At 41.3% G+C, this 12,141-nt stretch overlaps 3 protein-coding genes across 9 annotated transcripts; 1 reads left to right on the forward strand and 2 right to left on the reverse strand.

Moving 5' to 3' along the window:
• Positions 1–1,200: 1,200 nt before the first annotated feature.
• On the reverse strand, positions 1,201–8,445 carry LOC124186715 (Usher syndrome type-1G protein homolog). 6 transcript variants are annotated; one of them, XM_046578640.1, is made up of 8 exons: positions 8,261–8,398; positions 8,086–8,192; positions 6,872–7,070; positions 5,415–5,558; positions 3,356–3,902; positions 2,315–2,629; positions 2,034–2,220; positions 1,201–1,850 (listed from the first exon to the last, which is right to left on the reverse strand). In XM_046578640.1, the coding sequence occupies exons 3-8, from the start codon at positions 6,892–6,894 to the stop codon at positions 1,594–1,596; spliced, it is 1,473 nt and encodes a 490-aa protein (XP_046434596.1). In that variant the 5' UTR covers positions 6,895–7,070; positions 8,086–8,192; positions 8,261–8,398; the 3' UTR covers positions 1,201–1,593. The 6 variants fall into 6 exon arrangements, with proteins under 6 accessions (XP_046434596.1, XP_046434594.1, XP_046434595.1 ...); XM_046578638.1 differs by having other exon boundaries at positions 6,872–7,675; XM_046578639.1 differs by having other exon boundaries at positions 6,872–8,192; positions 8,334–8,445.
• A 731-nt stretch (positions 8,446–9,176) lies between these two features.
• Positions 9,177–10,159, reverse strand: LOC124186736 (signal recognition particle 14 kDa protein). 2 transcript variants are annotated; one of them, XM_046578673.1, is made up of 5 exons: positions 10,141–10,159; positions 9,862–9,962; positions 9,720–9,792; positions 9,510–9,622; positions 9,177–9,432 (listed from the first exon to the last, which is right to left on the reverse strand). In XM_046578673.1, exons 2-5 carry the CDS (start codon positions 9,883–9,885, stop codon positions 9,316–9,318), a joined length of 327 nt encoding a protein of 108 aa, XP_046434629.1. In that variant the 5' UTR covers positions 9,886–9,962; positions 10,141–10,159; the 3' UTR covers positions 9,177–9,315. The 2 variants fall into 2 exon arrangements, with proteins under 2 accessions (XP_046434629.1, XP_046434630.1); XM_046578674.1 differs by lacking the exon at positions 10,141–10,159 and having other exon boundaries at positions 9,862–10,017.
• Positions 10,160–10,810: 651 nt separating this feature from the next.
• Positions 10,811–11,551, forward strand: LOC124186569 (uncharacterized protein C14orf119). Its single transcript, XM_046578397.1, has 2 exons — positions 10,811–10,856; positions 11,175–11,551. Exons 1-2 carry the CDS (start codon positions 10,811–10,813, stop codon positions 11,549–11,551), a joined length of 423 nt encoding a protein of 140 aa, XP_046434353.1.
• The last annotated feature ends 590 nt before the right edge of the window (positions 11,552–12,141 follow it).

Below are 12,141 nucleotides of genomic sequence, written 5' to 3' on the forward strand. Positions count from 1 at the left end.
AGAGATCACATGCCCTCTCAATCAAGCAGGCATGCCTTCAGTCACACAGCGTCGACGTCACATGCAATCAATCAATCAATCAATGTGTGCCTGTTTTTAGAAGAGCTCCTCGGTTGTCCTGTGCTCCTGATACCAGGAGTCATTTCGCTGAAATTTCTCCGATTTTCTTAGTTCTAAGAGGAAGTGGCGCGGAAATTAGCGAACACATGCCCTTCCAATCAAGTAGGCATGCCTTCAGTTACACAGCGTCGACATCAAATGCAGTCAATCAATGTGTCCCTGTGTTTAGAAGAGCTCCTCGGTTCTCCTTTGCTCCTGATACCAGGAGTAATTTCCGCTGAAATTCCTCCGATTTGCTTAGTTCCAAGAGGAAATGGCGCGGAAATTAGCGAACACATGCCCTATCAATCAAGCAGGCATGCCTTCAGTCATACAGCGTCGACATCACATGCAGTCAATCAATCAATCAATGTGTCCCTGTTTTTAGAAGAGCTCCTTGGTTCTCCTGTGCTCCTGATACCAGGAGTCATTTTCGCTGAAATTTCTCCGATTTTCTTAGTTCTAAGAGGAAGTGGCGCGAAAATTAGCGAACACATGCCCTTCCAATCAAGTAGGCATGCCTTCAGTTACACAGCGTCGACATCACATGCAGTCAGTCGATGTGCCCCTGTTTTTAGAGGAGCTCCTCGGTTTTACTGCGCTCCTGATACCAGGAGTAATTTTTGCTGAAATTTCTCCGATTTTCTTAATTCTAATAGGAAGTGGCGCGAAAATTTGAGATCTCATGCCCTCTCAAGCAAGCAGGCATGCCTTTAGACACACAACATCGACATCACAACTAATGAATGAATCGGTATTAATTTTACCGCCATCGCTTCAGCTCATATGTTCTCGTGATACTAGGAGCAGTTTCACGCTGAAATTTCTCCAAAGTAACGTTCATAAGCAATGACAATCATCAAAGCAATTATTTGCACGCTCTCTTAGGCAACCATGCAAGTATTGAACCATTCAGCATCGACACGCAATCAATCAATCAATTTCATTTTGTAAGAGACCTTCTTAGAACAGATGTTTTCCTAGTGCGAGGATCAGTTTCACTTTAAAATCCTCACCGCATTGCTCGATAACAGAGATACCAAACATAGAAGCAAAACTTAGGCATGTAGACACAAAGCGCTTGTAAGACATGAGTCTCTCGGTGAAAATATTTTATTCCATATCATTTTACATACGTTAACACATTCAACATTAGCATACATAACTATATTATCATCTCCTAAAATTATAATACAATACCGTTTCGGTATTTCGATATAAAATAATACGCGTAAGTTAATATCTAACTCAACTTTCATATATAATACAAGTGATTCGTTCAATCCAATTGTTAAGACAGTGCATGTGACTTAGAAAAATCCTGACTTTGCACAGGTATGAAAATTCGATAGCACAAATCGTTACTGTTAGAAATTGGCCAACACGTTGGCACAAACATATTTAGTTTTATTGAATAACGCATATTTCATGTTTGTTTCAACAGGCGATGGAAGCAGGCAAATAATAATAATAATAATTTAAAACCATCCACTGTCACAGTCTACTATCTTCTATAACATCCGACGGGTTCTCAAGCGCGCGTCTTCGTATAGCTATTGCGTTGATCAATTTTCGACGTGGTCCCAGCGGTAATTTCAAAGCAAGTACGTCCGCGTCAGTCAACAGCATCAAAGCTTCCAGGTCAATCTGTTCGGCCTCCAAAACTGGGTGAATCGACGATAAATTATTAGCGACTAAAAACCGCTGTAGCGGCGTCCACTCCTCGTTCCCCTCATCCGCGTCGTCCTCTTCTGAAAATGATCAGACTTCAGTCATTCCAAAGAAACATGACAACAATCTACCTACGCCGTTCAAGTAAAGTGCCATTTTTCAAGGTTACCAAATGACAGCTTCGAAAGAATGCAATAGACAAATAATTTTGTTTCAAATCAAAATTTCTCTAATGAAATTTTATGCTGTCACCAACGACTCACCAGAGATTAAATCGTCGTCCCACATGCTCTGTCTACGTGCTAGACTTCCAGCACTGCCAATGCTGACTTCTTCGTTATTGTGACCGTTCGAGGAGCCGTTGATAGACTCGTAACCTGTGGTATGTACATTTCGACTTTCCATCGGATCCGAAGCTCCGATAGGTATTGCGTCAAGGGTCGTGGTCACCTGAAAATAGCAGGATGTTGAGAATTCAATCCCGAAAATAAGGAAATTCGACAAAGATGAAGACTCAATAAATTCAACTGAAACTGAAACCAACCGGTCTTCTAAAAGCAACCGAGCCGAACCCCGGTCTGTTGAAGATGCTCGCGGGTTGTTGAAGCAAGACGGTGTCACCGACGTTGACGTCGTCGACAGCGTTGTAATCGTAATCCGGATCATCCTCGGGTCTGTCTCGATCGCCGAGCAGGTCCGGAGTGCTTCTGGCCCTGGATAGGGTTCCCCAGACGTCTGATATCTTGCCACGTTTCCCCATCTGCTGACTGTGGGTCTCGTAGGTGCCGACGTACATTACTTCGGAGTCCCTTCTGAGGCCGGTCAAGCTGCGGACGGAGCGTTTTCCGTCCATCTCAATCTGAAAGGATTTCGAGAAGGTATAAGTACAAAAAAAAATTTCCAGATTACCCTGCACCGTATAGCGATTACACAGGTCTGCAACCAAAAATCTGCACAGGTTTTTTCTGATAGATAGCTGTTTGCTAGATTTCTGATAGATGCTGTTTCTGATAGATTCTCACTCACTGAAACCGGGAAAAATACTCAAAAAGTTGCATCACGTCAGGTTTTTTTTTCAACTCGTGTTTGTAGTTTCATTTAGGGTAAAACCTCTGTTTAATTCGAAATCTGGTATCCTTTTCTCGATTCTAAAAATCCTATGCAAAAGCATTTCTTACTTGCAGTTAAGATGTATCAGAGTGAGACTCAAGAATAAATACAAACAGGGAAACAAGAAATGGAAAAGCGGAAACATGTTCTGAGTTGTATCAAAGAGAGGAAGAAAAGGATTCATAAGCGAAAAGAATGAATACGGAATGTTAATTACATTTCATAAAGAAATTGTGTGTTTGATTTTATAAGAAATATTGTTTAGTTCGGTGTAATAAAATGGTGGTCTTTTCATTACTGTAATGCTTGTTTTTATGCAAACAGTTTGTATTTTGCAAGAATACTGTACGTGATGGAGGGAAATAGAAGTAATTTTTGAATTCAGCACACTCGGAAAGATGATATTTACCAAAAACATCCCATGCAGCTGAAAAATATAGTTTTTTGCAGACCTGTGTTACTTTACAGTCCTGACCTCTCCAACTTTGAAATCGTCGGCGGCCTTGCGGGCCTGGACTTTGCGCCCGACGGCTCCACCCTGCCGCTTCGTACCGCCGCTGACGATGTCGCTGAAAGTCGGCGAGGGTCTGACCCTACCCTTAAAGGTGAGTATGCTCGGTCTGTGGGGCAGAATGGCTACATCCGAAGCCTCGACGTCCATCATCCTGGTCTTGTCTTTGAGTAATTTTTTCTGCTCCTTCTCAGCTCTGATCTCGGCCACCTTTTGCCGCTTGGCGTATTCCTTGAGGCGTTTCTCGGCCTCCTTCTCGGCCTTTTCTTTCAGCATTTTCGTCTTCTTACGATTGTTTAGCTCCTGCTCGGTCTGCGCCAAGTCGAGAAATTGCAGGATATCATCGCGCCCGTTTATCGCTGCTAGCTCGCGCGCCGAATGCCTGTCAATGTCCAAGGCCCATATGTTGCTGCCGAATTTCACCAGGAAATTAACGCAGAAACGGTGTCCCCGAGCTGCAGCCAAATGAAGCGCCGTATTGCCGAAGTAGTCCGCCTTGTCCGGATCTCCTCTGAACAACATAGAAATTATAGTTCATCATTCTCTAAACATGCATCTCAAAATTATTGCAAAATAGACGAAAGCAAAAACATTTTTCGACACTGCAGCATCAAGTCTGAATATGAAGGTAAATATAACATGGCGATGTCGTATAACGTAGTCTATCAGGTATTATATGAATGTCGTGATTTCCGCGTATCGAAGTTGCTTATCTGCACAAAGCTCGAGCGACTCATTTGTTTTTGATAAGCTGAGCTCGTTTCATCGGCTGTACTAGAGAAAAAGTAGTGGTAAAAAAAAAGGAAAAAAAAACTGAAGTTACGTGCACCGTTTGCGTAATTTCTTTGCGATTATTCTGACACATCCGGTAAATGCATTACCTACGCTATACCATACGATTTTCATCTATCTACCAAAAACGTTAATCACCATGATTATTATTGTCAAAAAATTACAATTTCTATGCACATCATGCGAGCTACGTGTATATTTACATATATATATATATATATATTTATCGTCACTAGGTATTTCCCAACAATGATGATAATGAATCAATATAATCTGCAATCGAAGCACATTCTACAAACATTAAAATTGGTGATATCAGCAAGTTCAATATAATATCATAAATAAAAAATACGATTAATATTGACGAAAGCGGAATACGCTGAATCAGATAAACTGGCAGGCTTCCACCGTACATCATAAGAGTTGAAAGCATAATTAAAAGATAGATTACACAGTGCCTTCGCGACATTCGAAAAAATTGCGAAATTCGTCGAGGTATAATAAACATATATCCGCGTACGTTCGTAATATACCGCAGGTACATTTATACCATGATATCGCAATCGACGATGCTGATGTAAAGCGTATGTATATCGTACAGCGAACTGCAGTTATCTGTGACGTTTAGCTATTAAAAATCATGTACCACGAGAAAAAACACGAAAACTTTATAATCACCTCAATTAGGAGATATCATTTCGCTGTTAAATTGATCGCGATAAATTTGCGTACAAGTTAATTTGTTCACCACGGACGGATAAGCCGCGTGTACAAATTTCCGAAATATGTTTATTCCTAATACGGGCATGGGTACATATCGCGTTTCTATTTAATCTATGAATCTATGAACAATAACACAGGTTTTATCGTGTATCCTGCGCCCCGCGTTGGTAATTTCGTATACATAAGAGTGGCAGGAAGTTGCGCGGTTCGCCTGCGACAAAAAACAATCGAACCCGCAGAGGCAGGTAGGTACGCGTGCGTGAAGGCAATCACAAAGAGCGGACGAGGGTGGAGGGAGATATGAAAATAAAGCAGCGTAAAAATCATTGAAACAAATAGACATTATAATGCTATTAATGACGGTCGTCTACGGTCGCCTCGGTATTATTTTCTGTACGCTTCAGCGTTTATCGCGTGCAACCCGATACATCTATGAGCAATTTGGAAGTTTAAATATCGTATAGATGGCTTGCGGAGTATTTTATTTTATTGCAGACGATAGTATTACCCTCTGGCAGCGAGGAGGCGCAGGGCGTCGATATTTCCCTCGAAAGCCGCCCAGAGAGTCGGAGTCATCCCGCCCTCGTCTCGGGCATTGCAGTCCCTCCTTGTCGCCTCCTTCAGGATTTCCAAAGCTCCGTCCCGAGCCGCCCTAACGAGAATAATAACGACCATTAATCACATGAAATTACGCTGCAGAATTCGAAGAGAAAGATGTCGAATTAAATGGGCCGTAAATTGTTTCGACAATTTCAAGCTGCAGAATTGTTTCGCTCGGAAACTCTCCTAGGTAATGTAAGGTACAGATACATAAATGTACAATCTGCGCAGTTGACAGTTTGGCACGCGATTACGGCCGCACATACATAGTATGGTTTACGTGTAACAAGGTGCAATGGTTACATTCTGCTTTCTAGACAACGAATCCGCGGGATTGTGATAAGATCTTCTTCCCCCCACGGAATGCGGGCGTAGGTACTCAGACCCTGCGCGTTACGTACGCATTTTACACGCATGAAGCTCAAGTCAAATTTTATGCGTGTAAGGTTTTCGTAGTTATATTAAACATTTGTACCTGCATGCATGACGCGTGTACCTTGCGAGTAGGTATAAGGTCCTGGTTTGATGAGAAGAATTAAATAATTAGCGAGCTACGCAATCGTTAATTCGCGCCAACGGGTTCGCGCAATATACTATCGTATTACTATAGTCGAGGCCTAAAATAGCCGATATAACACATGATATAGGGTTATGAGCTTTGAAATTATTCGACATTGTAATTCATCATTATTCACGGCATGTTTTCGTACGATTTAAATTAATATCAGTTATAACCAGCGATAAAGGACAAACAAAAATTGGAACATTTAAAGTGGCGTTTTTATCTCGACGATAAGAGTCGACGACAATCGGATAAAACGATTGATTGTAATCCCGCTTCATACGCATCCGATGTACGTGTCGTCTGTATACATATGTCACATACCTATGCATAGCGATCTTAAAATCGTTATATTCTACGCTGCGCGTATATTTATCATCCATCTCGGCATCTGAGCAGCAAAAAATTCATATTATAATAATAGCTGTACGAGTAATAGACATTGTACCCTGATATTTGTGCGTTCGAAATTCAAGAGTCAGAAACACGTTACACAAGTTTTAATCGAGCCGACGGTGGACTATCACCCCCTTTGTTACACATGTAGCATAGATATTCGATAAACAAAGAAGAACAGGGCAGATCCGCGTAACTGAAAAAAGGGCGATAAACAAAGCGCGGTAGAAAAAAAAAAAAAAAAGAACAAATGCTGCGAAGACTAAAACTCGAAAATTTTGCAAAAGAACTACCCGTAACGCGAGACAAACTATACTACAGTTACTGTAATAAAGGAAATACTAATTTTTATGTATGTACAATGTACATACTGTAATGTGCAAGTTATACGAAAATACAAAACTTACTTGTGAAAACGTTCGGATGTCATGACGTGTTTCTTGTTCTTCCTTTAGGTACGATCGAGTGGTTGTACAAGTTTTTGAAACTCGTTATAAGCTGAGGAAGCACCGCACAACAACAACGAGGGTCCTTCCATCCGCACTTTAAACAATACGAAGTCGCACTCGCAACGTCAAGTACTTCTCACCACCGCGACCATCGTATCTATTGCAAGCGAAAAGGCAAACGATAAAAAAAAAAAAAAAAAAATTAAAGTACCATTCGAAGACTCTCGAGTGGCCGATAACGAAGGTGGGGACCGGCTCTCCTCGCAGCGACGACGAGACTGTGAAGCCGATGTACGTACACCCAGAACCTATTCGCTCGCAACGAAAAAATAGGCAAGGAAGAAACGAAAAGAAACAGGAAAAATGGTGAAAAAAAAAAGAAACTTGTTACCGGTTATTACACCTACACCTAGGCACGCGTGAAACAAACCGCGGCTGTGAGAAGGTGGCAGGTATACGTCCTGCCGTACCCGAACGTCGCCTCGATACTGTTTTCAACCGACAATCTCCCCCCCCCGTCGGCATGCGGACAGCAGCAGTCTGTCGTCTTCCTCCCGCTTGTTGATTTGATAAATTACGCTGTCTCCCTCAGTCTCACTGCCAGACAATTTCGTTCTTGCTCTCTCTTTCTCTCCTTTTTTTTTTCATTAATCTCCCGCCCTTCGGCCGCGAGCCGCGGCCACCTGTTCCCTACGTTTCCTACCTGTTCAGGCCTGGGACTGCAGTCGACTTTACCGACCAAGCAATCACTATCCACTGCAACTGTCAGTAACGTTGTGCGTTTAGAAAAATCGATCAATCGTTACCGCGGAATGCAAAATGATTCACGAGTGATCGATTTTTACTCAATCGTTTACTCTTTTCTACTCCCACGAACGAGATTAATCTTCTTGTTTGTTTTTTTTACGACTTGCATGTATACGAATACAGAGTTATGATTGAGCGTGTACAAATTGAACCAATATCTAATTTTTCAGCCGACTTTCTTGATCATCTAAACACAGTGAGAAGAAAAAAACTCAGCACGATGTTTCGAAACAAAAAGCAGCGAGAACGACGCGCAGTAAACATTGACAAGCCATGTATCTAGAAGTTTGTTTACCAGGACGATATAATAGAGCGTTATTAAATGCTGTAAATCATGAAAACTTCATATTGTGATGTATACTTACCTACTACAACCTGCGCAAACCAAGAAGCAAAACTTCGAACGATTCCTAAGTTCCTGGATTAAGCGAATGATCTAGGATTTGGTCAGCTTAGGGGATGAGAAACGTTTCTGAAATAATGCGTTAATGAAGCTCGATTAGCACTTTCAAATTCGTGTTTCTAATCCTGTCGTCTCACTTGATGCAGCGACAGATGGTAGGATAGCTTATCATTGTTCAAGGCCGAATGACTATTGATTTTTGCCACTAACTCATGACCGCAGATATTAATTTCCCACAAAGTTTACGTTAGGTTTATAACCGCAGTATATAAACTCCGCTCCTTGATAGATGTCCATTAGTCCGTCATCATTTCACTGGTACATCCCAAACCCTGCAGTGAAGAGAATCCACTTTAAACATGGGTAACTATTGCTGTCGATCTGCTAATACTATCTTCGAGTACACAAGCCAAGCATCTAACTTCTGCAAGATTAAATAAATTAATTTAAATATCTACGAAAAATTTGGATACTGTTCAAAACAGTCGTATTCTTCTGATACTTCAAGTTCTATATGAAATTTATCTGTTTTTTCAAGGCTTTCAGATACTCTTGGTACTCTTTGCAGCGATCCTGCTGGATCATGCAAGTGCACTGCCATTGGACGCAGTCGATAGCTGTCTCTTTACCTGCGATTACTGTTTTAAGGTATCGTGTCAGTTAAAATAAAGATTCAGTCAAACTGTCAATATTTTGTTGAAGCTAACGCGACTTCTGTACAAACAGGAAGAAGTTCTAGTAAACTGCGCCAATGAGTGCCTGGTGAATGGGGCTACAGAAATGGATCCGATCTGGACGGCTGTATGCCCATATTTCGGAGCACTCAGCTTCGCAAAGCGTTGAATGAACAGAGTTCAGAATCTATTCCCATAATTTTTAAGACTATACTATTAGCTCAGCGTAATAATAATCGTTGCATAAATAAATGTATGTTGAAAATCAGATAGCCGCTGCAAGCTTCAGTAAATAAACAAATGAATCATACCTCATTGGCCTTGTTATTTTAAAAAGAAGTGTAATCCATGAAACATTGGGTGCCTTCGACACAGAGAGTTGCTTAAGACATAATGTTTATTGCCTATACGTTTCTTACGCAAATTATATATGGTACAAAAGTCGGTCGGATGTCGGAGGCGGCCAAGTCAGATGAGTAATATTTGTAATATAAGATACAGAGACACCAACTAGCGTGTCAATGGGCCTTAGGTTTGACTGACTTGGTTTTCTTTAATTTCTTAAGACCGTTTATATTGGCTTTTAAAAGACCCCAGTAGGCTTGTTGAAATTTGTTTACATCCTTGGAATGAATCTGAAATCATAAATTAACGAGTTAATGACTGAGAACCTTTCGTCACACGAAACAGCAAGAATAATATCACTACTAACGACGGTGGCGATCTTTTTCGATCGAAGGGAGGCTCGCACTAAACACAAATACTCCGTCGGTGCGGGTAAGGCGGCTCTGCCTTCTCTGGGCACGGGTTTTTCATGCCCGTCAACTGCAACAGACGGAGATTGGTTAGAATATCGACTAGATTCTTAAGTCTTCGGGGAATAGGAGCGTTAAAAATATATCACTTGGTTCGAGATACTTGCATCGTTTTATCGTCAAGGCGACGGATCCGGACAATCGTGACTTGTCAAAGAGTCGCGTCAGCTCTACTAAAAACTAAAATCAGGATGTTTGTATTAATGATCATGCTGTCGACGCCCTTGATCTTTTCACGATTCAAATTACCAAATCATTCTCGAGTAAAACCATTCCGGCTGTAACATATGCTGTGACTACGACGCGTCAAAAGCTGATCGTTTGAGGTTAGGGACGACCCACGTTCCTCACTGAAGACAGAGACAACACAGACTCGTAAGATGGCACGAATGGAAAATAACCCTTATACATATGTACGTATACCGGTTGTCGATACAGCAGACCGTTATCATAATTATGAGACCTTTCGATGCCTGCCAAAGCTGTCCCACTCTCGGTTGAGATTAACTACATACTAGAAATACATACCTAAGCCTATGCGGACACCTATCAAGACGTTACCCTTTATTCGTCTTTTAATGAACACTGATCGTCGCCGATTGCAGCATGACGTTGGATCCACGTGTCACCGTTCAAATAACGTACAAGGGAGAGAATATTCTGAATGAAATCTCCGAACCGGTTAACACGAAGGATATCGAAGGTCTGATAACGGTGCTGAAATTCACGCAGCGTAGGACGAACGATTGTTTAACGCGGCTAACCAAAGATACAGAAGTATCGACGACCGAAGGTAAAAGTCTGCTATCAAATCATCCTCTACGGGTGTTACCTAGTAATTTATATTCGTTTCAGAAAACTCTGAAGTCTGCGACGAGGAAAATTCGGACGAGGATCGTGTTAACGCGGAGGAGGATGAGTTGAACGACTTGTCGGCAAAACGAGCGAAACTGAAAATTTAGTTGTTCCCTTTTTTTTGTCGAATAAAAAAAAAAAAAAAAAAAAAAAAAAAAAAAAAAAAAAAAAAACCGAGCAAAGAAATTCTCTCTCTAACAAAGTCCACCCCTCCTCGAATCCCGCTACGTTCGAAATAAGTACATATTTTGCTACTCAGGCACACGTATCCAAGTCGAAAGCACTCGGACTTGCGGAAGGCGTTTGCACTCTGCCGACCTGTGCCGTGTGTTGGATATGGCAAATGGCAACCGTCCTCAAGTCGCGGTGTTCTTCACCATCCGGTGAACGTAAATAAACAAGAACGAATCGTTAATAGTCAAAGAAGCAAGGAACGCCACATTGGCATACAGACACGCTGAACAGCCTGGGGAACAGCAGCGTTGGTTGGATTCAAGCATAGGTACGGTACTTGTTAGCGTCTGATTTCCCGATCGGGTATCGGAGCAAATAATCACGCGGTCGTTAACCTGCAAGGTTTTACACAGAACAGCAGCGTGACCAAACGTCAAATGTACACGAACTCACGTCTGAATTTTTGAGAAGCCAGATTACGTTTGTTTCATTCTTGCGATTATTGGCTAAAATTTCTGTTCTTTTGTCCCCAGATGAAAATATGTCCGCGACACTTTCAAACCAGGCTCAGCTGCGCTACGTCGTTCAATGGTTTCAGGAATGGTCAGAAATGCAACGCGGAGACTTTCTGGGTATATTGATAGAAAAGTGCGGACCCGCAAGATTGGTCAATGGGCTTGTTTCCAGTCTGGAAAGTCTGGCGTGCAAAGAGGATACGGGCAAACCGCCGAGCCTGTTTGAGTGCCGAGTAAAGTTGTTCAGGGAATGGAGCCAGAACTGGTCGCCTCAGGAGAAAGAGAGTTTACTCTCTTCCATAAAGAATTTGGATCCAAAATTTGCCGAGAAATATGAGGAAAAAGTGGCGAATGGTGACGACGCGGATGAACATTTTGAGAGAAACGACGAGTAACTTGTCTGTAATCTGTGCGCAATTTGTTCAACAGAGGAAGATCTGACTAGCCTTTATACATCATTTTAGACACCATATCTTTCGTTCGATTGTTCGTTAGCATAACTGCAAAAAAATATGACTGAAACTGTTGTCTGGGATTTAAATCTCGAGTTTTTAGGTCTAATGGAAGGGTTCCGTTTCTTTGTATTGCTGCTAATGGAGTACGAAAAAACTTTACGAAGAAAAATTAGTGACAAATGTAAACCGCAGCTCTCTTCGTAATTCAATTACAATTGCCTGTTCCTACGCTTGCTATATACGTATACATTCCGATATTTGAATTATATACATATAAATAATAAATATACATAATATGTATGTAAATATAATTTATATGTAAATCTTATTGTTATTACTGCTATAATTATTCGCTATTATATGTGGCAGCAGATGTTCTAATATTGTTAATATTTTATAATAAAACAAAAAGAAAGAAACTTGATATAATTAGGGCTCGTTCGTCGATACAATGATAAGATAGAAACAAGAATGGCTTATTGCTTCTTGCGAATCAAGTGAAGATTTGATAATACATTGTTTAAAGAGAT

The sequence above is a fragment of the Neodiprion fabricii genome, chromosome 7, assembly GCF_021155785.1.
Source record: "Neodiprion fabricii isolate iyNeoFabr1 chromosome 7, iyNeoFabr1.1, whole genome shotgun sequence".
Lineage (NCBI taxonomy): Eukaryota > Metazoa > Arthropoda > Insecta > Hymenoptera > Diprionidae > Neodiprion > Neodiprion fabricii.